We start from the raw sequence: 26,085 nt of genomic DNA on the forward strand, positions 1-26,085 counted from the left end.
CAGATTTTGTGTTCCTAAGTTGTGTGCCTGCTGTATTTTTATTGTACTATGACTCGTTCCACATATGGGTGATTTAGATCAGTTGAATGCGTGTTATCTGTTTGACAGACGTCGTTATGGATAATGCACGTGAGTCTTAGTATCACTGTTGGTGCATCATTTTAATGTATTCTTTATAATAAAATTTGTTTCTATCTAATAACATTTCTTGTCTCTCTGTTATGAAGATGTAATACATATATGATAAGTTCAGTTTACTAATGGTTTTGACAGTAAAATTAAAGATGGAGTTATTTATATTTAGTCGGATCTTAAGAATATAGACTTCATGCTTGACCGTTTTAAGACATTTTGACTTTATGTGGATTATCTGGCTTTGGCACTACAGATTAATAATGTTATTCTTGACGGATGCATTCCTGGCAGTGTTACTATTGGAAACATGTGGACAATGTGAGAGAAATAGTGCACAGCTGGGTTGAAGAAAATGAAAATCGGTTTCTGCGTTACAGCACGGGAAATCGTATGATTTCTCATTGGCTTGGTTAAGTTTACTCGAATGCAGACTACATTTTTCTACATACATAACCTTAAGAAATTGATGGTTCCAATGATTTTGTTCACTATAATGTAGTTCTTGTTATAAGTTGTACTTGTTCTGTGCCACTTTCTTTGTGAGAGCAAGGAAAACCACAGAAAATATCCTTCATCATGGCTGGTATCCATCTTAGATTTGAAGTGGTACATTCCATCTGAATTGTAATAGGAATTTTTGTAATATCAGTTTTTATTCCTGTGGAAATAACGTGTGCATTTTAGTATGCCACAGTTATTATGTCAAATCTTTGTTAATAGAGAATGGAAATGTGATGGAGACACAGACGAAACTCGGTGTATATAAATTTTTTTTAAAATGGTGCGTTCTGTCTCGCAAACATATTTTTCAATACGTGATTCAAAAGACTGTTATGAATTAGGATATAGTATTTATTAATATCAGATATTCGAGGAAATGTCTGAAGTTCACCTACATTTCAGAGGTGTTAGCTGCCCCCATCGTCAGGACCAAGAGCAACTTGGCTTACTCCTTGCCATGATGATGGAGACATCAAGGATCTCTGAAACGCTGGTAAACTTTTTACCAAACTATGCAGTGCTACAACCCGGAAGTCAGCCATCTTCAGTATGATACGATATCCATAGCTTTTTTTTATTTTGTTGGTGCTTGGGGTGATACTGTAAAGATTGGCTATTATATTCCTCTTAGGTCACACTAGAAATTATGAAAAAATTACCATTATATTTTCTTTTTTGACAGCGACAGATAGTAGACTGTTGTCAAGACAGTAGCGAATCTTCAGCTTCCATAAAGGGTCGGAAATTTCTTGAGCATACCAATAGTTTGTCAAGAAGAGGACTCTGTTTCATGGAGTTCGGTAGTTGGTTAGTTGTTATATATATGTGTGCGCACAGAAAGAGAAAATAATGTGTAGAAACATTAATTACTTTTATAAATTTACATATGAAAATTTAAAACAGGAAAATGTATTCAGTTATTTTTATATGAGAGCTACAGATTAAGAGTATAGACTTCTTCCATTTATCAAAATGAAGCAGGTGAGACTGATTTCTACAAGGAAAAACTATGTGTAGAATAAATTCCTCTCTGGCTACCAGCTGTGTTGGGTTTCAAGAACCATCTTCATCCTAATCCAGAGGGTATGGAGTTCAGTACCCTGGGGACCTGACGTGGCCGGTAGCCTGAGAAGAATTCATTATACTTAGTTGCCATGAAAGTTTTACATCATACAAACTTATATTTGTATTTCTTGATGGAGAAAGCTTTATCACATAAGTATTTTAAGGTATTGTACGTATTTTGAACCGAATTATATTGTTTTTTTCCTCTATCTTTTGTCTGTTTTATTTATTCTCTTTTTATAGGGGGCAGGGAGACATAAGTTTGAGGAAATTTTCGTCATTTCTGTTTATGTGCCTGCTACACTTAGTAAGGATCACATACGAATTTGTGTAGAATCTTTGCAAGCTACATGGTCGTTTGTTTGCAGGTCGACAGTCTGGCCACTGTGGTACTGATCAATTCAAGTGTGCCGACAAGAACTGCGTTAGCAGCAAATTCCGCTGTGATGGATCTAATGACTCTGGAGATGGTTCTGATGAAGAAGACTGCATTCTACCACCATGTTATTTTGGAACCTGTTCACAGAGCTGTGTAGAAAAGACGGGAGGAAACTTTTCTTGCCACTGGGCTCCAGGTTTCGTAGGGGAAGGAACATCGAGGAACAGGACTTGTTTTGCGAGAGGTAACATTTAGTTCAATATCAGGTCTTCAAGACCTCACTTCTGTCGAGACAAACGCAGAAATATTTTAGGGCTGAGGGGCATCATGATTTGTCTAATAGATTGCTGATGACAGCTTATGTGCTGTCTTAACTCATCAACTTGTATTTTTTTTGTCATACCTATTTTTATTCATCAGATATAACTTTATTAAAAGAATCTTCTTTTCCATCCTATCTAAATACAAGTTAACTAAAATATGTGAAACTAACATTTTACTTGTAGTTCTGTATGGGTGTAAAACTTGGTTTCTAACTCTACCAGAGGAGGATATGTACATGTAAAAAAGATTTTGATTTTCTGCAGGTAATTCTGATGTATACGTACATGTAATTTTTCATTCTTTCCAAATGTAGGCAAATGAAGACTGACGACACATCTTACGTCAAATTCATGTTTAATGTTTGCGCTTTCCAGGAAAACCTGCCCACTTCATTGTTGTTGCTGAAATGGATCTAAGAGACTTGAATACGTACAAACCTGGTGAAAACTCTCTAATCCATGCCCTTAGCAAATCATTTAATGACCGTGGTCAAAAAGTGGAGTCAGTGGATATATTATGGGATCTAACAAAGCCAAACTACATTCTGGTCTGACCACCACGGCAAGATGATCAGGAGGTCTTATTTCTATGATTTGTCCTCAACATCGAATCAAACCCAGTCGCGGAGAGTGCAGCGAGATGAGTGTTTTAAGGATCTGATACTTTTCTGAAACTTACATGAAATTTAAACAGATGTGAAACTTTGTAGCCTGAAATTTGAATGGTACGCTGTAGCATGCTCATCCATGTCTCACATTTTTCAGCAACAATGGTCCAAGTGGTCATTGTTATGGCTATTGCTGCTATGCCTACAGACATTGTTGTTTTTGCTTTTGTTTATTTTATTGTTGTTGTTGGAGGTGGTTTTGGTGTCTGTAATCTTATCGAAACGCAGACTTTTGTCGTGGTACCATTCTTCTATTGGGTTTATTTCGCGAGCTACAGAAACCATCTTTATTTGGGACTTGAATCCAGAAGCTATCCCGACTGTAGTTTTTCATTATTTTCTGAAGTTTCTCCAGGGTTAGAATTCCGAAATTGACAGCCTTGTAATTTTGATTTACATTGCAAAGATATATCTTTGAGAGACTTTTTCCCTCTGCCTTCCCTATATTACACAACTGTATCTCAATATAATGAAGGTAATTATAAAAATATCATCTCCCAACAAACTTTAAGGAAGTTAAAAAGTTTCTCGTAAATCTAAGCACCATGCAATGAAGATGTGGGAGTTGAGAAGTAATCTAATATTTTGACACCAGGTCACTAATTGTGGTGAGTGGTTAGCTTAAGCCATTCTGCAGGTGGTTGCAAACAGGAAAGGCCTTGCCTCACTTGGGAGGATAGCCAGTAGCCAGTCACATAACCAATTTATCGTTCTTGGTTATCACATTAATGATGTTAGTTTGCATATTCATTACAACTACATTTTAAGGAAACAAGCATTTCTTGAATACATGACACCAACATTTTATAGTGACAGAAATGTAACTAAGTCCAACTTTCTTAGGTTTTGAAAAATCTGAGCAGAGGGCTCCGAATTTCTCATTGTGTCGCTCATTCTGAATTTTTGTCTCGAATATGTTTCAACAATCCAAGCAGTGGGAATTCATTTACCTGCAAATGGTATAGAATGTTTTTGAATCCGTCCGTCTCTCGATCAGCCATTTCAGAAGTGAATGTATATGGTTATTTTCAGGCATCAAACTTGGTAGACCCACAGGGGCTTTGCTTTGAACTGGGTGGGCACGCGTGTGTATTGGGTAGATGCAGGACTTGATGTGATTATGGTCTCTGAATTAACTGGAGAAAAGAAACGTACACTCATACACACCGAGCTGGATCGACCTCATGACATCGTTGTGGGCCCACAAACTGACTTGATCGGTGATTTCTACCACATAGATTAATTAGTTAATGATTCACTGTAAAGTGTGAAACTCTAGTGAAGGCAGCAGAATCTCACGCTTCTTTATAACATTCTTGAAGACTGACTTTACAGCATTACTGTTGCATAAGTTCATTAAATGCTAAACACTGAACCATCTGTTAAGGTTGTTTCCAAAAGATGCTGGACTTCTAATTGCATATATTTAGCAAAATTATGTGACAAACATAATCACGTTTCATGTTCCCGAACACAGCAGCCTCGAGAGTGGAAAGTCAAATGAAAACAATTTTGGTACGTGCACCGTCAGTTTATAAAACTGCAGTTGTCTTTGGTACTGTTGCATTACGCCAACCGAAGCTTGTTCATTGGTGCTGATAGCGGCTTCAGATCTTGAGTTGTGTTGCGGATTATTCCTGTAAACAGTATTATAAGAATAAATTGCATGGGTTGAGTATTGAAGAGTACACTGGCCAGTACCAGCCATAAGAAAAACGTGCAGGAAACTGATTATTCAGAAATTGGTCAATGGAAATGTTGATTGAAAAAAAGTAGGATTTCAGAGTCTCATGGCAGTGAGCATGAAGATGGCTGTCTTCTGGGTTGTAGTACCATGTAGTCTGGTAGATGCTGACTGATATACCAGACTACACAGTGCTACATCCCAGAAGACAGTCATCTTAATATGTCATGATGAGAACCTCAAATCCTTTATATTGATAATTGTTTTAATTTGTCGAGAAAGACTATGAACAATGTGCAATATTTTCTGGTGTTTTGGATGCCTTTGTGTTTGTGTGTGTACACACAAATCTTCTTGATAATGGTCCCAGTAATTTCAATCTAAACAACCAGCTTGTTTATAGCAGGTCTATTTGGAGTTCCCTTGCATTCTTGCACATAATTTCTTCTCTTCACTACTGAAGTTGAACGACTCTAGCAGGCTGGGAAAACCCTTTCACTACAACACACAATATCTTGTTCAAGACTGCAACTTTATTTGTTCATTTTTTAGTGGTCTGTTGTCTTCAGGATTTTCAGCTTACAGTGGCAGGATATGTGCCAACTATGAATACAGAATTTTTCTGTTATTTCTCATAGGCTTATGTTCCGGTCTGACTGGGGTGTGAACGGTCGTATTGATTCAGCTTATATGGATGGAACTGGGCGTCATTCACTTGTGGATACAATGGAACAGTGGCCAACTGGACCTGCAGTAGACTACCCACCTAGAAGACTATATTGGACCGATCCCTAAGCATGTACTATAGAAAGTGTAGATCTCGGTGGACGAGATCGTCACGTCATCAGAAGATTCCCACATAGTAAGTCTTGAGTATCGTGACAGGATTCCAAAGGATCTAATTTATGTAGGATTTGTGATTTTTATGGTAGCGAGTGTGAATATGGCTGTCTTCTGGGTTGTTGCGCCGTGTTGTCTGGTAGAAGGTTTCTGACGTTTCAGAGGTCCTTGTTGCCTCCATCATTATGGTGATCGCGTCAACCAGACTACATGGCGCGTCAACCCAGAAGACAGCCATCTTCAATCAAATTAATGGCTTAATTTACTTTACGTTAAATAGTATTAAAAATATATTAAAATTAGCCGTCAATCACAATATAAAATAATTAAAAGATTAAAATATCATTTTACGTTCCTTATCGAGTACTCGATTTACATGTGGAACATATACGACATGTTTCGACTATATATAGCCATCATTAGGTGTTATGTTATAAACTTTTCAACTGAATTACTGATTTTTACTGATTTTTAATGATTTACTGATTTATAACATAACACCTGATGATGGCTATATATAGTCGAAACATGTCGTATATGTTCCACATGTAAATCGAGTACTCGATAAGGAACGTAAAATGATATTTTAATCTTTTCTTTATTTTATATTGTGATTGACGGCTAATTTTAATATATTTTTAATACTATTTAAATAAATCACAATATGACGCATCTACAATATCTTACTTTACGTTGTTTATTGCGACAGATCTGTAGTTCCTTGGAGCTGCTTTCGATTGTTTTTTAAGTTTCTTGCTTTTGGCCATTAGTGTGAAACTAATCTGCACATTTTGCTCTGGATTTGTCGTTTTACATCTACAGAGTTCAAAAACATAAGTGTGAGCAAACTAAGATATATGAATGATTCTTCTTTAAAGACTCAGAAAGCAAGCTGGTACATTACTTTCTATTCAAAATGTTACTTCAGTGAATGTAATACTATTCTCCATAGCATAAATATACTTCTTAATTCTTACTTGTGTAGCACTCATCCTAATCCAGAGGGTACTGGAGTTCAGTACCCTGGGGACCTGACATGGCCGGTAGCCTGAGAAGAATTCATTATACTTAGTTGCCATGAAAGTTTTACATCATACAAACTTATATTTGTATTTCTTGATGGAGAAAGCTTTATCACATAAGTATTTAAAGGTATTGTACGTATTTTGAACCGAATTATATTGTTTCTTCCTTTATCTTTTGTCTGTTTTATTTATTCTCTTTTTATAGGGGGCAGGGAGACATAAGTTTGAGGAAATTTTCGTCATTTCTGTTTATGTGCCTGCTACACTTAGTAAGGATCACATACGAATTTGTGTAGAATCTTTGCAAGCTACATGGTCGTTTGTTTGCAGGTCGACAGTCTGGCCACTGTGGTACTGATCAATTCAAGTGTGCCGACAAGAACTGCGTTAGCAGCAAATTCCGCTGTGATGGATCTAATGACTCTGGAGATGGTTCTGATGAAGAAGACTGCATTCTACCACCATGTTATTTTGGAACCTGTTCACAGAGCTGTGTAGAAAAGAAGGGAGGGAGGAAACTTTTCTTGCCACTGCGCTCCAGGCTTCATAGGGGAAGGAACATCGAGGAACAGGACTTGTTTTGCGAGAGGTAACATTTAGTTCAATATCAGGTCTTCAAGACCTCATTTCTGTCGAGACAAACACAGAAATATTTTAGGGCTGAGGGGCATCATGATTTGTCTAATTGATTGCTGATGACAGCCTCTGTGCTGTCTTAACTTATCCACTTTTATTTTTATTCATCAGATATAACTTTATTAAAAAATCTTCTTTTCCATCCTATCTAAATACAAGTTAACTAAAATATGTGAAACTAACATTTTACTTGTAGTTCTGTATGGGTGTAAAACTTGGTTTCTAACTCTACCAGAGGAGGATATGTACATGTAAAAAAAGATTTTGATTTTCTGCAGGTAATTCTAATGTATACGTACATGTAATTTTTCATTCTTTCCAAATGTAGGCGAATGAAGACTGACGACACATCTTACGTCAAATTCATGTTTAATGTTTGCACTTTCCAGGAAAACCTGCCCACTTCATTGTTGCTGCTGAAATGGATCTAAGAGACTTGAATACGTACAAACCTGGTGAAAACTCTCTAATCCATGCCCTTAGCAAATCATTTAATGACCGTGGTCAAAAAGTGGAGTCAGTGGATATATTATGAGATCTAACAAAGCCAACTACATTCTGGTCTGACCACCACGGCAAGATGATCAGGAGGTCTTATTTCTATGATTTGTCCTCAACATCGAATCAAACCCAGTCGCGGAGAGTGCAGCGAGATGAGTGTTTTAAGGATCTGATACTTTTCTGAAACTTACATGAAATTTAAACAGATGTGAAACTTTGTAGCCTGAAATTTGAATGGTACGCTGTAGCATGCTCATCCATGTCTCACATTTTTCAGCAACAATGGTCCAAGTGGTCATTGTTATGGCTATTGCTTCTATGCCTACAGACATTGTTGTTTTTGCTTTTGTTTATTTTATTGTTGTTGTTGGAGGTGGTTTTGGTGTCTGTAATCTTATCGAAACGCAGACTTTTGTCGTGGTACCATTCTTCTATTGGGTTTAGTTCGCGAGCTACAGAAACCATCTTTATTTGGGACTTGAATCCAGAAGCTATCCCGACTGTAGTTTTTCATTATTTTCTGAAGTTTCTCCAGGGTTAGAATTCCGAAATTGACAGCCTTGTAATTTTGATTTACATTGCAAAGATATATCTTTGAGAGACTTTTTCCCTCTGCCTTCCCTATATTACACAACTGTATCTCAATATAATGAAGGTAATTATAAAAATATCATCTCCCAACAAACTTTAAGGAAGTTAAAAAGTTTCTCGTAAATCTAAGCACCATGCAATGAAGATGTGGGAGTTGAGAAGTAATCTAATATTTTGACACCAGGTCACTAATTGTGGTGAGTGGTTAGCTTAAGCCATTCTGCAGGTGGTTGCAAACAGGAAAGGCCTTGCCTCACTTGGGAGGATAGCCAGTAGCCAGTCACATAACCAATTTATCGTTCTTGGTTATCACATTAATGATGTTAGTTTGCATATTCATTACAACTACATTTTAAGGAAACAAGCATTTCTTGAATACATGACACCAACATTTTATAGTGACAGAAATGTAACTAAGTCCAACTTTCTTAGGTTTTGAAAAATCTGAGCAGAGGGCTCCGAATTTCTCATTGTGTCGCTCATTCTGAATTTTTGTCTCGAATATGTTTCAACAATCCAAGCAGTGGGAATTCATTTACCTGCAAATGGTATAGAATGTTTTTGAATCCGTCCGTCTCTCGATCAGCCATTTCAGAAGTGAATGTATATGGTTATTTTCAGGCATCAAACTTGGTAGACCCACAGGGGCTTTGCTTTGAACTGGGTGGGCACGCGTGTGTATTGGGTAGATGCAGGACTTGATGTGATTATGGTCTCTGAATTAACTGGAGAAAAGAAACGTACACTCATACACACCGAGCTGGATCGACCTCATGACATCGTTGTGGGCCCACAAACTGACTTGATCGGTGATTTCTACCACATAGATTAATTAGTTAATGATTCACTGTAAAGTGTGAAACTCTAGTGAAGGCAACAGAATCTCACGCTTCTTTATAACATTCTTGAAGACTGACTTTACAGCATTACTGTTGCATAAGTTCATTAAATGCTAAACACTGAACCATCTGTTAAGGTTGTTTCCAAAAGATGCTGGACTTCTAATTGCATATATTTAGCAAAATTATGTGACAAACATAATCACGTTTCATGTTCCCGAACACAGCAGCCTCGAGAGTGGAAAGTCAAATGAAAACAATTTTGGTACGTGCACCGTCAGTTTATAAAACTGCAGTTGTCTTTGGTACTGTTGCATTACGCCAACCGAAGCTTGTTCATTGGTGCTGATAGCGGCTTCAGATCTTGAGTTGTGTTGCGGATTATTCCTGTAAACAGTATTATAAGAATAAATTGCATGGGTTGAGTATTGAAGAGTACACTGGCCAGTACCAGCCATAAGAAAAACGTGCAGGAAACTGATTATTCAGAAATTGGTCAATGGAAATGTTGATTGAAAAAAAGTAGGATTTCAGAGTCTCATGGCAGTGAGCATGAAGATGGCTGTCTTCTGGGTTGTAGTACCATGTAGTCTGGTAGATGCTGACTGATATACCAGACTACACAGTGCTACATCCCAGAAGACAGTCATCTTAATATGTCATGATGAGAACCTCAAATCCTTTATATTGATAATTGTTTTAATTTGTCGAGAAAGACTATGAACAATGTGCAATATTTTCTGGTGTTTTGGATGCCTTTGTGTTTGTGTGTGTACACACAAATCTTCTTGATAATGGTCCCAGTAATTTCAATCTAAACAACCAGCTTGTTTATAGCAGGTCTATTTGGAGTTCCCTTGCATTCTTGCACATAATTTCTTCTCTTCACTACTGAAGTTGAACGACTCTAGCAGGCTGGGAAAACCCTTTCACTACAACACACAATATCTTGTTCAAGACTGCAACTTTATTTGTTCATTTTTTAGTGGTCTGTTGTCTTCAGGATTTTCAGCTTACAGTGGCAGGATATGTGCCAACTATGAATACAGAATTTTTCTGTTATTTCTCATAGGCTTATGTTCCGGTCTGACTGGGGTGTGAACGGTCGTATTGATTCAGCTTATATGGATGGAACTGGGCGTCATTCACTTGTGGATACAATGGAACAGTGGCCAACTGGACCTGCAGTAGACTACCCACCTAGAAGACTATATTGGACCGATCCCTAAGCATGTACTATAGAAAGTGTAGATCTCGGTGGACGAGATCGTCACGTCATCAGAAGATTCCCACATAGTAAGTCTTGAGTATCGTGACAGGATTCCAAAGGATCTAATTTATGTAGGATTTGTGATTTTTATGGTAGCGAGTGTGAATATGGCTGTCTTCTGGGTTGTTGCGCCGTGTTGTCTGGTAGAAGGTTTCTGACGTTTCAGAGGTCCTTGTTGCCTCCATCATTATGGTGATCGCGTCAACCAGACTACATGGCGCGTCAACCCAGAAGACAGCCATCTTCAATCAAATTAATGGCTTAATTTACTTTACGTTAAATAGTATTAAAAATATATTAAAATTAGCCGTCAATCACAATATAAAATAATTAAAAGATTAAAATATCATTTTACGTTCCTTATCGAGTACTCGATTTACATGTGGAACATATACGACATGTTTCGACTATATATAGCCATCATTAGGTGTTATGTTATAAACTTTTCAACTGAATTACTGATTTTTACTGATTTTTAATGATTTACTGATTTATAACATAACACCTGATGATGGCTATATATAGTCGAAACATGTCGTATATGTTCCACATGTAAATCGAGTACTCGATAAGGAACGTAAAATGATATTTTAATCTTTTCTTTATTTTATATTGTGATTGACGGCTAATTTTAATATATTTTTAATACTATTTAAATAAATCACAATATGACGCATCTACAATATCTTACTTTACGTTGTTTATTGCGACAGATCTGTAGTTCCTTGGAGCTGCTTTCGATTGTTTTTTAAGTTTCTTGCTTTTGGCCATTAGTGTGAAACTAATCTGCACATTTTGCTCTGGATTTGTCGTTTTACATCTACAGAGTTCAAAAACATAAGTGTGAGCAAACTAAGATATATGAATGATTCTTCTTTAAAGACTCAGAAAGCAAGCTGGTACATTACTTTCTATTCAAAATGTTACTTCAGTGAATGTAATACTATTCTCCATAGCATAAATATACTTCTTAATTCTTACTTGTGTAGCACTCATCCTAATCCAGAGGGTACTGGAGTTCAGTACCCTGGGGACCTGACATGGCCGGTAGCCTGAGAAGAATTCATTATACTTAGTTGCCATGAAAGTTTTACATCATACAAACTTATATTTGTATTTCTTGATGGAGAAAGCTTTATCACATAAGTATTTAAAGGTATTGTACGTATTTTGAACCGAATTATATTGTTTTTTTCCTCTATCTTTTGTCTGTTTTATTTATTCTCTTTTTATAGGGGGCAGGGAGACATAAGTTTGAGGAAATTTTCGTCATTTCTGTTTATGTGCCTGCTACACTTAGTAAGGATCACATACGAATTTGTGTAGAATCTTTGCAAGCTACATGGTCGTTTGTTTGCAGGTCGACAGTCTGGCCACTGTGGTACTGATCAATTCAAGTGTGCCGACAAGAACTGCGTTAGCAGCAAATTCCGCTGTGATGGATCTAATGACTCTGGAGATGGTTCTGATGAAGAAGACTGCATTCTACCACCATGTTATTTTGGAACCTGTTCACAGAGCTGTGTAGAAAAGAAGGGAGGGAGGAAACTTTTCTTGCCACTGCGCTCCAGGCTTCATAGGGGAAGGAACATCGAGGAACAGGACTTGTTTTGCGAGAGGTAACATTTAGTTCAATATCAGGTCTTCAAGACCTCATTTCTGTCGAGACAAACACAGAAATATTTTAGGGCTGAGGGGCATCATGATTTGTCTAATTGATTGCTGATGACAGCTTCTGCGCTGTCTTAACTTATCCACTTGTATTTTTATTCATCAGATATAATTTTATTAAAAGAATCTTCTTTTCCATCCTATCTAAATACAAGTTAACTAAAATATGTGAAACTAACATTTTACTTGTAGTTCTGTATGGGTGTAAAACTTGGTTTCTAACTCTACCAGAGGAGGATATGTACATGTAAAAAAAGATTTTGATTTTCTGCAGGTAATTCTAATGTATACGTACATGTAATTTTTCATTCTTTCCAAATGTAGGCGAATGAAGACTGACGACACATCTTACGTCAAATTCATGTTTAATGTTTGCACTTTCCAGGAAAACCTGCCCACTTCATTGTTGCTGCTGAAATGGATCTAAGAGACTTGAATACGTACAAACCTGGTGAAAACTCTCTAATCCATGCCCTTAGCAAATCATTTAATGACCGTGGTCAAAAAGTGGAGTCAGTGGATATATTATGAGATCTAACAAAGCCAACTACATTCTGGTCTGACCACCACGGCAAGATGATCAGGAGGTCTTATTTCTATGATTTGTCCTCAACATCGAATCAAACCCAGTCGCGGAGAGTGCAGCGAGATGAGTGTTTTAAGGATCTGATACTTTTCTGAAACTTACATGAAATTTAAACAGATGTGAAACTTTGTAGCCTGAAATTTGAATGGTACGCTGTAGCATGCTCATCCATGTCTCACATTTTTCAGCAACAATGGTCCAAGTGGTCATTGTTATGGCTATTGCTTCTATGCCTACAGACATTGTTGTTTTTGCTTTTGTTTATTTTATTGTTGTTGTTGGAGGTGGTTTTGGTGTCTGTAATCTTATCGAAACGCAGACTTTTGTCGTGGTACCATTCTTCTATTGGGTTTAGTTCGCGAGCTACAGAAACCATCTTTATTTGGGACTTGAATCCAGAAGCTATCCCGACTGTAGTTTTTCATTATTTTCTGAAGTTTCTCCAGGGTTAGAATTCCGAAATTGACAGCCTTGTAATTTTGATTTACATTGCAAAGATATATCTTTGAGAGACTTTTTCCCTCTGCCTTCCCTATATTACACAACTGTATCTCAATATAATGAAGGTAATTATAAAAATATCATCTCCCAACAAACTTTAAGGAAGTTAAAAAGTTTCTCGTAAATCTAAGCACCATGCAATGAAGATGTGGGAGTTGAGAAGTAATCTAATATTTTGACACCAGGTCACTAATTGTGGTGAGTGGTTAGCTTAAGCCATTCTGCAGGTGGTTGCAAACAGGAAAGGCCTTGCCTCACTTGGGAGGATAGCCAGTAGCCAGTCACATAACCAATTTATCGTTCTTGGTTATCACATTAATGATGTTAGTTTGCATATTCATTACAACTACATTTTAAGGAAACAAGCATTTCTTGAATACATGACACCAACATTTTATAGTGACAGAAATGTAACTAAGTCCAACTTTCTTAGGTTTTGAAAAATCTGAGCAGAGGGCTCCGAATTTCTCATTGTGTCGCTCATTCTGAATTTTTGTCTCGAATATGTTTCAACAATCCAAGCAGTGGGAATTCATTTACCTGCAAATGGTATAGAATGTTTTTGAATCCGTCCGTCTCTCGATCAGCCATTTCAGAAGTGAATGTATATGGTTATTTTCAGGCATCAAACTTGGTAGACCCACAGGGGCTTTGCTTTGAACTGGGTGGGCACGCGTGTGTATTGGGTAGATGCAGGACTTGATGTGATTATGGTCTCTGAATTAACTGGAGAAAAGAAACGTACACTCATACACACCGAGCTGGATCGACCTCATGACATCGTTGTGGGCCCACAAACTGACTTGATCGGTGATTTCTACCACATAGATTAATTAGTTAATGATTCACTGTAAAGTGTGAAACTCTAGTGAAGGCAACAGAATCTCACGCTTCTTTATAACATTCTTGAAGACTGACTTTACAGCATTACTGTTGCATAAGTTCATTAAATGCTAAACACTGAACCATCTGTTAAGGTTGTTTCCAAAAGATGCTGGACTTCTAATTGCATATATTTAGCAAAATTATGTGACAAACATAATCACGTTTCATGTTCCCGAACACAGCAGCCTCGAGAGTGGAAAGTCAAATGAAAACAATTTTGGTACGTGCACCGTCAGTTTATAAAACTGCAGTTGTCTTTGGTACTGTTGCATTACGCCAACCGAAGCTTGTTCATTGGTGCTGATAGCGGCTTCAGATCTTGAGTTGTGTTGCGGATTATTCCTGTAAACAGTATTATAAGAATAAATTGCATGGGTTGAGTATTGAAGAGTACACTGGCCAGTACCAGCCATAAGAAAAACGTGCAGGAAACTGATTATTCAGAAATTGGTCAATGGAAATGTTGATTGAAAAAAAGTAGGATTTCAGAGTCTCATGGCAGTGAGCATGAAGATGGCTGTCTTCTGGGTTGTAGTACCATGTAGTCTGGTAGATGCTGACTGATATACCAGACTACACAGTGCTACATCCCAGAAGACAGTCATCTTAATATGTCATGATGAGAACCTCAAATCCTTTATATTGATAATTGTTTTAATTTGTCGAGAAAGACTATGAACAATGTGCAATATTTTCTGGTGTTTTGGATGCCTTTGTGTTTGTGTGTGTACACACAAATCTTCTTGATAATGGTCCCAGTAATTTCAATCTAAACAACCAGCTTGTTTATAGCAGGTCTATTTGGAGTTCCCTTGCATTCTTGCACATAATTTCTTCTCTTCACTACTGAAGTTGAACGACTCTAGCAGGCTGGGAAAACCCTTTCACTACAACACACAATATCTTGTTCAAGACTGCAACTTTATTTGTTCATTTTTTAGTGGTCTGTTGTCTTCAGGATTTTCAGCTTACAGTGGCAGGATATGTGCCAACTATGAATACAGAATTTTTCTGTTATTTCTCATAGGCTTATGTTCCGGTCTGACTGGGGTGTGAACGGTCGTATTGATTCAGCTTATATGGATGGAACTGGGCGTCATTCACTTGTGGATACAATGGAACAGTGGCCAACTGGACCTGCAGTAGACTACCCACCTAGAAGACTATATTGGACCGATCCCTAAGCATGTACTATAGAAAGTGTAGATCTCGGTGGACGAGATCGTCACGTCATCAGAAGATTCCCACATAGTAAGTCTTGAGTATCGTGACAGGATTCCAAAGGATCTAATTTATGTAGGATTTGTGATTTTTATGGTAGCGAGTGTGAATATGGCTGTCTTCTGGGTTGTTGCGCCGTGTTGTCTGGTAGAAGGTTTCTGACGTTTCAGAGGTCCTTGTTGCCTCCATCATTATGGTGATCGCGTCAACCAGACTACATGGCGCGTCAACCCAGAAGACAGCCATCTTCAATCAAATTAATGGCTTAATTTACTTTACGTTAAATAGTATTAAAAATATATTAAAATTAGCCGTCAATCACAATATAAAATAATTAAAAGATTAAAATATCATTTTACGTTCCTTATCGAGTACTCGATTTACATGTGGAACATATACGACATGTTTCGACTATATATAGCCATCATTAGGTGTTATGTTATAAACTTTTCAACTGAATTACTGATTTTTACTGATTTTTAATGATTTACTGATTTATAACATAACACCTGATGATGGCTATATATAGTCGAAACATGTCGTATATGTTCCACATGTAAATCGAGTACTCGATAAGGAACGTAAAATGATATTTTAATCTTTTCTTTATTTTATATTGTGATTGACGGCTAATTTTAATATATTTTTAATACTATTTAAATAAATCACAATATGACGCATCTACAATATCTTACTTTACGTTGTTTATTGCGACAGATCTGTAGTTCCTTGGAGCTGCTTTCGATTGTTTTTTAAGTTTCTTGCTTTTGGCCATTAGTGTGAAACTAATCTGCACATTTTGCTCTGGATTTGTCGTTTTACATCTACAGAGTTCAAAAACATAAGTGTGAGCAAACTAAGATATATGAATGATTCTTCTTTAAAGACTCAGAAAGCAAGCTGGTACATTACTTTCTATTCAAAATGTTACTTCAGTGAATGTAATACTATTCTCCATAGCATAAATATACTTCTTAATTCTTACTTGTGTAGCACTCATCCTAATCCAGAGGGTACTGGAGTTCAGTACCCTGGGGACCTGACATGGCCGGTAGCCTGAGAAGAATTCATTATACTTAGTTGCCATGAAAGTTTTACATCATACAAACTTATATTTGTATTTCTTGATGGAGAAAGCTTTATCACATAAGTATTTAAAGGTATTGTACGTATTTTGAACCGAATTATATTGTTTCTTCCTTTATCTTTTGTCTGTTTTATTTATTCTCTTTTTATAGGGGGCAGGGAGACATAAGTTTGAGGAAATTTTCGTCATTTCTGTTTATGTGCCTGCTACACTTAGTAAGGATCACATACGAATTTGTGTAGAATCTTTGCAAGCTACATGGTCGTTTGTTTGCAGGTCGACAGTCTGGCCACTGTGGTACTGATCAATTCAAGTGTGCCGACAAGAACTGCGTTAGCAGCAAATTCCGCTGTGATGGATCTAATGACTCTGGAGATGGTTCTGATGAAGAAGACTGCATTCTACCACCATGTTATTTTGGAACCTGTTCACAGAGCTGTGTAGAAAAGAAGGGAGGGAGGAAACTTTTCTTGCCACTGCGCTCCAGGCTTCATAGGGGAAGGAACATCGAGGAACAGGACTTGTTTTGCGAGAGGTAACATTTAGTTCAATATCAGGTCTTCAAGACCTCATTTCTGTCGAGACAAACACAGAAATATTTTAGGGCTGAGGGGCATCATGATTTGTCTAATTGATTGCTGATGACAGCCTCTGTGCTGTCTTAACTTATCCACTTTTATTTTTATTCATCAGATATAACTTTATTAAAAAATCTTCTTTTCCATCCTATCTAAATACAAGTTAACTAAAATATGTGAAACTAACATTTTACTTGTAGTTCTGTATGGGTGTAAAACTTGGTTTCTAACTCTACCAGAGGAGGATATGTACATGTAAAAAAAGATTTTGATTTTCTGCAGGTAATTCTAATGTATACGTACATGTAATTTTTCATTCTTTCCAAATGTAGGCGAATGAAGACTGACGACACATCTTACGTCAAATTCATGTTTAATGTTTGCACTTTCCAGGAAAACCTGCCCACTTCATTGTTGCTGCTGAAATGGATCTAAGAGACTTGAATACGTACAAACCTGGTGAAAACTCTCTAATCCATGCCCTTAGCAAATCATTTAATGACCGTGGTCAAAAAGTGGAGTCAGTGGATATATTATGAGATCTAACAAAGCCAACTACATTCTGGTCTGACCACCACGGCAAGATGATCAGGAGGTCTTATTTCTATGATTTGTCCTCAACATCGAATCAAACCCAGTCGCGGAGAGTGCAGCGAGATGAGTGTTTTAAGGATCTGATACTTTTCTGAAACTTACATGAAATTTAAACAGATGTGAAACTTTGTAGCCTGAAATTTGAATGGTACGCTGTAGCATGCTCATCCATGTCTCACATTTTTCAGCAACAATGGTCCAAGTGGTCATTGTTATGGCTATTGCTTCTATGCCTACAGACATTGTTGTTTTTGCTTTTGTTTATTTTATTGTTGTTGTTGGAGGTGGTTTTGGTGTCTGTAATCTTATCGAAACGCAGACTTTTGTCGTGGTACCATTCTTCTATTGGGTTTAGTTCGCGAGCTACAGAAACCATCTTTATTTGGGACTTGAATCCAGAAGCTATCCCGACTGTAGTTTTTCATTATTTTCTGAAGTTTCTCCAGGGTTAGAATTCCGAAATTGACAGCCTTGTAATTTTGATTTACATTGCAAAGATATATCTTTGAGAGACTTTTTCCCTCTGCCTTCCCTATATTACACAACTGTATCTCAATATAATGAAGGTAATTATAAAAATATCATCTCCCAACAAACTTTAAGGAAGTTAAAAAGTTTCTCGTAAATCTAAGCACCATGCAATGAAGATGTGGGAGTTGAGAAGTAATCTAATATTTTGACACCAGGTCACTAATTGTGGTGAGTGGTTAGCTTAAGCCATTCTGCAGGTGGTTGCAAACAGGAAAGGCCTTGCCTCACTTGGGAGGATAGCCAGTAGCCAGTCACATAACCAATTTATCGTTCTTGGTTATCACATTAATGATGTTAGTTTGCATATTCATTACAACTACATTTTAAGGAAACAAGCATTTCTTGAATACATGACACCAACATTTTATAGTGACAGAAATGTAACTAAGTCCAACTTTCTTAGGTTTTGAAAAATCTGAGCAGAGGGCTCCGAATTTCTCATTGTGTCGCTCATTCTGAATTTTTGTCTCGAATATGTTTCAACAATCCAAGCAGTGGGAATTCATTTACCTGCAAATGGTATAGAATGTTTTTGAATCCGTCCGTCTCTCGATCAGCCATTTCAGAAGTGAATGTATATGGTTATTTTCAGGCATCAAACTTGGTAGACCCACAGGGGCTTTGCTTTGAACTGGGTGGGCACGCGTGTGTATTGGGTAGATGCAGGACTTGATGTGATTATGGTCTCTGAATTAACTGGAGAAAAGAAACGTACACTCATACACACCGAGCTGGATCGACCTCATGACATCGTTGTGGGCCCACAAACTGACTTGATCGGTGATTTCTACCACATAGATTAATTAGTTAATGATTCACTGTAAAGTGTGAAACTCTAGTGAAGGCAACAGAATCTCACGCTTCTTTATAACATTCTTGAAGACTGACTTTACAGCATTACTGTTGCATAAGTTCATTAAATGCTAAACACTGAACCATCTGTTAAGGTTGTTTCCAAAAGATGCTGGACTTCTAATTGCATATATTTAGCAAAATTATGTGACAAACATAATCACGTTTCATGTTCCCGAACACAGCAGCCTCGAGAGTGGAAAGTCAAATGAAAACAATTTTGGTACGTGCACCGTCAGTTTATAAAACTGCAGTTGTCTTTGGTACTGTTGCATTACGCCAACCGAAGCTTGTTCATTGGTGCTGATAGCGGCTTCAGATCTTGAGTTGTGTTGCGGATTATTCCTGTAAACAGTATTATAAGAATAAATTGCATGGGTTGAGTATTGAAGAGTACACTGGCCAGTACCAGCCATAAGAAAAACGTGCAGGAAACTGATTATTCAGAAATTGGTCAATGGAAATGTTGATTGAAAAAAAGTAGGATTTCAGAGTCTCATGGCAGTGAGCATGAAGATGGCTGTCTTCTGGGTTGTAGTACCATGTAGTCTGGTAGATGCTGACTGATATACCAGACTACACAGTGCTACATCCCAGAAGACAGTCATCTTAATATGTCATGATGAGAACCTCAAATCCTTTATATTGATAATTGTTTTAATTTGTCGAGAAAGACTATGAACAATGTGCAATATTTTCTGGTGTTTTGGATGCCTTTGTGTTTGTGTGTGTACACACAAATCTTCTTGATAATGGTCCCAGTAATTTCAATCTAAACAACCAGCTTGTTTATAGCAGGTCTATTTGGAGTTCCCTTGCATTCTTGCACATAATTTCTTCTCTTCACTACTGAAGTTGAACGACTCTAGCAGGCTGGGAAAACCCTTTCACTACAACACACAATATCTTGTTCAAGACTGCAACTTTATTTGTTCATTTTTTAGTGGTCTGTTGTCTTCAGGATTTTCAGCTTACAGTGGCAGGATATGTGCCAACTATGAATACAGAATTTTTCTGTTATTTCTCATAGGCTTATGTTCCGGTGTGAACGGTCGTATTGATTCAGCGTATATGGACGGAACTGGGCGTCATTCACTTGTGGATACAATGGAACAGTGGCCAACTGGACCTGCAGTAGACTACCCACCTAGAAGACTATATTGGACCGATCCCTAAGCATGTACTATAGAAAGTGTAGATCTCGGTGGACGAGATCGTCACGTCATCAGAAGATTCCCACATAGTAAGTCTTGAGTATCGTGACAGGATTCCAAAGGATCTAATTTATGTAGGATTTGTGATTTTTATGGTAGCGAGTGTGAATATGGCTGTCTTCTGGGTTGTTGCGCCGTGTTGTCTGGTAGAAGGTTTCTGACGTTTCAGAGGTCCTTGTTGCCTCCATCATTATGGTGATCGCGTCAACCAGACTACATGGCGCGTCAACCCAGAAGACAGCCATCTTCAATCAAATTAATGGCTTAATTTACTTTACGTTAAATAGTATTAAAAATATATTAAAATTAGCCGTCAATCACAATATAAAATAATTAAAAGATTAAAATATCATTTTACGTTCCTTATCGAGTACTCGATTTACATGTGGAACATATACGACATGTTTCGACTATATATAGCCATCATCAGGTGTTATGTTATAAACTTTTCAACTGAATTACTGATACAGGAGGGTTTGCAATTGAATGGGACACATCAGCTATTGGCATATGCTGATGATGTTAATTTATTGGGGGACGATATAAATACAATAAAGAGGAACGCAGAAGTTTTACTAGAGGCTGGTAGACAAGTGGGGCTGGAAGTAAATTCAGAAAAAAGTAAGTACATGTTAGTATCTCGTCATCAGAAGACAGGTGGGCAAAATTATCTCAGGGTGGCTAATAAATCCTTTGAAAGGGTTACAAAGTTCAAATATTTGGGAACAACAACAACAAATCAAAATGATACTCGTGAGGAAGTTAGGAGGAGACTAAATTCATGAAATGCTTGCTACGTCTCAGTCCAAAATATTTTGTCTTCCCGTCTGATTTCTAAGAATCTGAAAATTAAAGTATACAAAACAATAATCTTGCCTGTTGTTTTGTATGGGTGCGAAACATGGTCTCTCATTCAGAGGGAGTAACACAGATTGCAGGTGTTTGAGAATCGGGTGTTGAGGAGGATATTTGGGCCTAAGAGGCGTGGAGAAAACTGCATAATGACGAACTTAGAAATCTGTACTGCTCCCCCAGTATTGTGAGGGTGATTAAGTCGAGAAGAGTGAGATGGGCGGGACATGTAGCGCGCATGGATGGGACAAGAGGTGTGCACCGGGTACTGGTTGGGAAACCTGAAGGGAAGAGACCGCTGGGGAGACCTAGACGTAGATGGGAGGATAATCTCAGGCGGGATCTATGGGAGATAGGAGTTGAAGGAAACTGGATTTTGTTGGCCCAGGACAGGGTCCGGTGGAGGGCTTTGGTTAATTCGGTGATGAACCTTCGGGTTCGGTAAGCCATCTAGTTAGTTAGTTAGAAAAATCTATTAATGCTTTATTTCAGAAAATTACATCAGAACTGATAATATCATAATCTGTTTGCAGACGAAGTACTGTCATTGCAACTAGTGAAAATATCACTTTCAGTTCTGTAGAGAGGTTTGACTGGCACTTATGGATGCATTGCCAAAAATAATCAAGACCAGAAGTTTTGGCTGAAGTTTATATTAATGTTACATGGAATTAGTCTATGGCTATTGTAGAGAGTTTTGTTGAGTTAGATGCACCACATCATATCATTATCCTACATACTTTTGAATTCACCCTTCAGAGTTGAGCTTCTAACAATACAGCGTAATGAATTTACGCTGAAATATTGTGGTTACCCTGCGTTTCCTTTTGATGACAGAATAATATATGTTGAACAGTATTTTTTCCCCGTTTGTTCCCTTTGGGTGTTCATTGGTGTGACTGAAGAAGAAGAAGAAGAAGATAATGAGTTCGGGGTCAGTTGCTGTGCCCCTGGAAGTGGAAAGGCAAATCCAAGTTATAGACTTCAGTTTGTTTGAAAACTAATTTAGTATGCTTTCAGGCATAAATTTTAACTGTGAATGTTTAATATAGGTATTATGACTCATTAAATTTAATGTGAGATAGATATGTTCATTTGTAAATTTTAAATAAAGTGTATATATATATATATATATATATATATATATATGGTAGTAATAATTAAATTTCTAGACTGTTATATCCTGTTCAGTTTTAGACAGATAGAGGATTGTTACTTGGAAAGTCCACTGCTGTTTTACTAATGTTTGGGTCAAAGAAAGTTTTGAGGGCTTCTGATATACATTTTCTTGTTGTCAAAGATCTCGCTGTGCAAGGAAGTGTAATATATTTTTTGTGTGGTTCTCATTTCAGATGCTCCTGAAATTGATATTGGTGAAGAACTGGTGGCATCAGGAAAAGATTATGATACGGAATTGAAATGTGTTGTACGCGCAGAGCCCAAAGCAAATGTTTATTGGTTGAAAGATAATGGGTCTGTAACGGAGTTAGACAGTGTGAAGATAGATGGCAACAAATATCTTTATGGTATTCATAAAACCCAGGTTTCTGACTTTGGCAAGTACAAATGCGTTGCGACCAATATCAAGGGAACAACCAGCGCTAAGGAAATTGAACTCACTGGTATGTTTTTGAAGTTTTTATAAAACTGACCAACTTCAGAACTTTATCCATATTTTATATTTTGTTTTGCTTTCAATTTAGGAACATACTTTTCACTTTGTTTCATTTCCATGATACTGGTGTGTGTTAAAAGGCACCAATATGCCTTACTGATACGTAGCCCTAAAGAAATAGCTGTCATATTTTATTACTTTTGGCTGCACAGGAAACTTGGTTGAATCTGCTCTCAGTAGTGTCGCTTCGTCTGCTATTGCTGTTATTGAGACAGGTCATTTGTCAAGAGTTTTGATTATGAGACGATTGAGCATAAACACACTAGTTGTCATATGTCACCTATACTGAGTAAAATAGAAGATTACGCACAGCTAAATAACATTAAACAATTCTGTAGTGTCATCAGTATATCAATGAATCTCGTGGTAGTTTTTGATTAATTTTCTCAAACAGGCCTGTAGCAGTGATATCATTGGTTGGGTCAGGGATTTTTTATCTTTATCACAAAATTTGAAATATCTGTGGACCCAACCCAGTCTTTTATCAAATGTGTTTCTAAGTTGGGGGGGGGGGAATTTCCGCCTGGGTCAATGGTGTCGGTATATGAAGGTGGCCACTCCCAGTTAGTGCTAGGGTTAAAAATATGTTGAGCTTCACTTTCATACTATTTTAAATTTTGTTTCTACAGCAATGAAAAGATTTGACTATTCATTCCAATGATTCTTATTTGTCACACATCCAGAATGTGGCAAACGAGGGACATATTTTGATCAAGGATTAACACATCATTGTCACTGTTTCTGTAATCATATATTTGTCCATGATTGAGCTCGTGTTTGGTAATGAAGAAGAGCCATGATAAGGGTCCATTTGTGTGTATAAACTGTACACTACAATTCTGAAGTTTCCCTTAATTTTCAGGGAAACCTATGACACGAGGATTGATCAGTGCCAGTGTAGGTGCTGATGGCAGGAGCCTTGATGTAGAGTGGCACATTATCAGCTACTCTCCAATTCTTGAGTACAAAGTACAGTACAAGAACACAAAGGTAAGTACCAGCTGTTTGAGCCAACAAGAGAATCATATTACTAGCAAAACAAGTTAATTATTTTATTTTTGTTCACCTTATAGGAGTTGTGGTAGCTCAATCAGTATGTTGTTTTGACTGTAGATTGGATGGTGTGTATGATCGCAAAGGATTTTTCTTCTAGCCTCTGTGTCCAGACTGGCTCTGGACCCCGCTCGGCTTCCTATTCGGCGAATACCGGGGGCCCTTTCCCTGGTGGTAAGGCATGGCTGGGGTGTGATGTTGACCACTGACCCCTTAACCTCATCTTCCTCCTCAGTTTCCTCTTTGAACTCTCTCTCTCCTCACAGTCCTCTCATATTCTCCAACCCCATCACAGCATTTTCCAATTTTGAGATCTCAGTGGGAAATATATTTTAGAGCTCTGTCTGGAAATTTAAACTTTAGACAACTTGTGATAACTTGGGAGAATTGCAGCAAACCAACAAACAATGTGTGTAGGAAAACTTACAGAAACTTAAAATTGGAACCTTTTGGATGAGAATTCCTCTAAAAACTCTGGTTCTCTATATTGTGTTGGTTTTGCTGTGGTAAGCCTCCTGTAGTTCTTGAAACTGCTCATTTCTGTTATAGTTACATTCAGATATAGAAATATAGTAGGAGATTGGAATGATGCACAAAATGTAAGATGCAGGGAGAGGAGTCAAGCTAGTGTGATTACTAAGCATGACACATAAAATTCTCTTCTAAATCACATCTGAAAGATGGAATGCAGACATATTTTTATAACATTTTTTGTAAAATAACTTTAAATTTTATTACAGCAGATGAATTTATCCTGTGTCATAATTTTTCTGTTAACACCTATTTTTAAAGAACCTTTCTTTCCTACCCACATTTTGAATTTACTAGAATTGCTTTATTAAGGGACTTGCTATTGGGTTAATGACTGGGGTTCAATTCCTAGCAGGGGCAGAGATTTTGCTCTTTACCACCATATCCAAAACAGCTATGTCATTGTTCATTGTATGGGTATCAAGTGGTCTTAACCCAATCTGCCACAGTCATGAAGTTTAGATGCATTCAGAAGTGTAAAAATTATTATAGTCTATTGTCTCATTCACTGTGACATTATAAAGGCAGAATGACAACTTCAGGTTCTATAAAGTAAATTGTGTTTCTATGTAAAAGAATTCCAATCTGATGATATTTGACATTTATTTGCAGGAAAGTGGGAAGTGGCAGGTTTTTGCAACACCTGTGCTGGATGCAGAAGGCAATATTTATAAACTAAAGTATCAGTTAAAGGATCTTCCAGCAGGAGACTTCTTGGTGATTCTTCGAGCAAGGAACTTTTATTTCTGGACAAATCAGGCAAAGACACTTTCATTTACCATAACTACGTATTAACCAGTGTACTCTGTTTTCTAGACTGAGCAGATATGGTGCCTCTTTTTAAAATGCTGATTTTTGTTGATTCATATGTGCTTTATAAACTTTTTGTAATAAAGAATTACCACATTATGTCTATAATCATGCGTTATTTTTCTTCATATTGCAGTAAATTGTAAATCAAGATTTTTGCCACATGACGACTTATTCAAAAGCAATCTGTCCCTTGGTCCAATCTGGCCCTGTATGAGAAGTGTACTTTATAAAAAAATCTTTTGTTTCTGGTACAAAAACCAAGTTTTGTAGGAAGTAAATTTCTTTTCGTCGTCTTCCTCCTAAGATTTGAAGTTAATGGCTGAATCATTTCAGTGTCTGGGGAAAGGCTGTAAAGAAAATCATTGTTGATTGCAAGTTGTCTATGCCAATGATGATGATAATGATAATAATGTCACGGTCATCTGTCATTGTGTAGAACACATCTCCCAGTTGAAAAGTGACTACTCTCCCGTTTTGTTTGTGTGTATCCACAGCAAGCATGAAACAGATAAAAAGTTGCCATTTCTGACAAATTGTGTTGAAGGCAAAGAGATAAATTGTATTACTTCTTCAATGTTTTCTTTTATTATAAACTAATGGAAATTAGTCATTCGTGGTACCTAGATAGAATATGGGGAGGTTTTCCCCACACTCAGTGATTGATTGTTTTTAATCTTACCAGTTTTATCTTGTGTTTCTTGAGTCGGTCAGAAGTGGCAGCAGGCGTATGTGCGTCTTATTTGATTTATGTTGTACATTTTCATTTGCAGTAATGTCATAAACTTTTAATTAGGAATTCTATACAGTTTGATTGACTGAACACAAAATATGTTTAACAGACTGGGGAAGTATGTTCTGTTCATGCACTGTTACTGTGAAATATTGCGTTCATTGTCATTGTTAAAAGAGGCTTGTAGATGTTTGGGAGTGATTCAGATATTTACAAATTAATTCTAATAGGTTCTGATGATGGTGTATTATAAT

The 26,085-nt window shown here is 37.2% G+C and overlaps 1 protein-coding gene across 6 annotated transcripts; it reads left to right on the top strand.

Moving 5' to 3' along the window:
• LOC147871902 (uncharacterized) lies at positions 1 to 25,206 on the top strand. 6 transcript variants are annotated; one of them, XM_087359900.1, is made up of 11 exons: positions 2,188 to 2,324; positions 5,394 to 5,617; positions 6,951 to 7,209; positions 10,260 to 10,483; positions 11,818 to 12,076; positions 15,128 to 15,351; positions 16,685 to 16,943; positions 19,994 to 20,206; positions 22,382 to 22,651; positions 23,567 to 23,694; positions 24,901 to 25,206. In XM_087359900.1, the coding sequence occupies exons 10-11, from the start codon at positions 23,575 to 23,577 to the stop codon at positions 25,081 to 25,083; spliced, it is 303 nt and encodes a 100-aa protein (XP_087216026.1). In that variant the 5' UTR covers positions 2,188 to 2,324; positions 5,394 to 5,617; positions 6,951 to 7,209; positions 10,260 to 10,483; positions 11,818 to 12,076; positions 15,128 to 15,351; positions 16,685 to 16,943; positions 19,994 to 20,206; positions 22,382 to 22,651; positions 23,567 to 23,574; the 3' UTR covers positions 25,084 to 25,206. The 6 variants fall into 6 exon arrangements, 2 of the variants coding, with proteins under 2 accessions (XP_087216025.1, XP_087216026.1); XR_015538170.1 differs by lacking the exons at positions 23,567 to 23,694; positions 24,901 to 25,206 and adding an exon at positions 18 to 129 and having other exon boundaries at positions 2,070 to 2,324; XR_015538171.1 differs by lacking the exons at positions 19,994 to 20,206; positions 22,382 to 22,651; positions 23,567 to 23,694; positions 24,901 to 25,206 and adding exons at positions 18 to 129; positions 17,380 to 19,976 and having other exon boundaries at positions 2,070 to 2,324.
• Positions 25,207 to 26,085: the final 879 nt, after the last annotated feature.

The sequence above is a fragment of the Zootermopsis nevadensis genome, unplaced genomic scaffold (assembly GCF_977971745.1).
Source record: "Zootermopsis nevadensis isolate Lab colony 2312 unplaced genomic scaffold, Znev_1.0 Znev_ptg000037l, whole genome shotgun sequence".
NCBI classification, from domain to species: Eukaryota; Metazoa; Arthropoda; class Insecta; order Blattodea; family Termopsidae; genus Zootermopsis; species Zootermopsis nevadensis.

Coding starts and splice junctions, on each gene's coding strand:
- LOC147871902 (XM_087359899.1), top strand. CDS start 87: ATGCGTGTTATCTGTTTGACAGACGTCGTTATGGATAATGCAC. Junction 130..2,069: donor CGTCGTTATGGATAATGCAC/GTGAGTCTTAGT, acceptor GTTTGTTTGCAG/GTCGACAGTCTGGCCACTGT. Junction 2,325..2,778: donor CAGGACTTGTTTTGCGAGAG/GTAACATTTAGT, acceptor TGCGCTTTCCAG/GAAAACCTGCCCACTTCATT.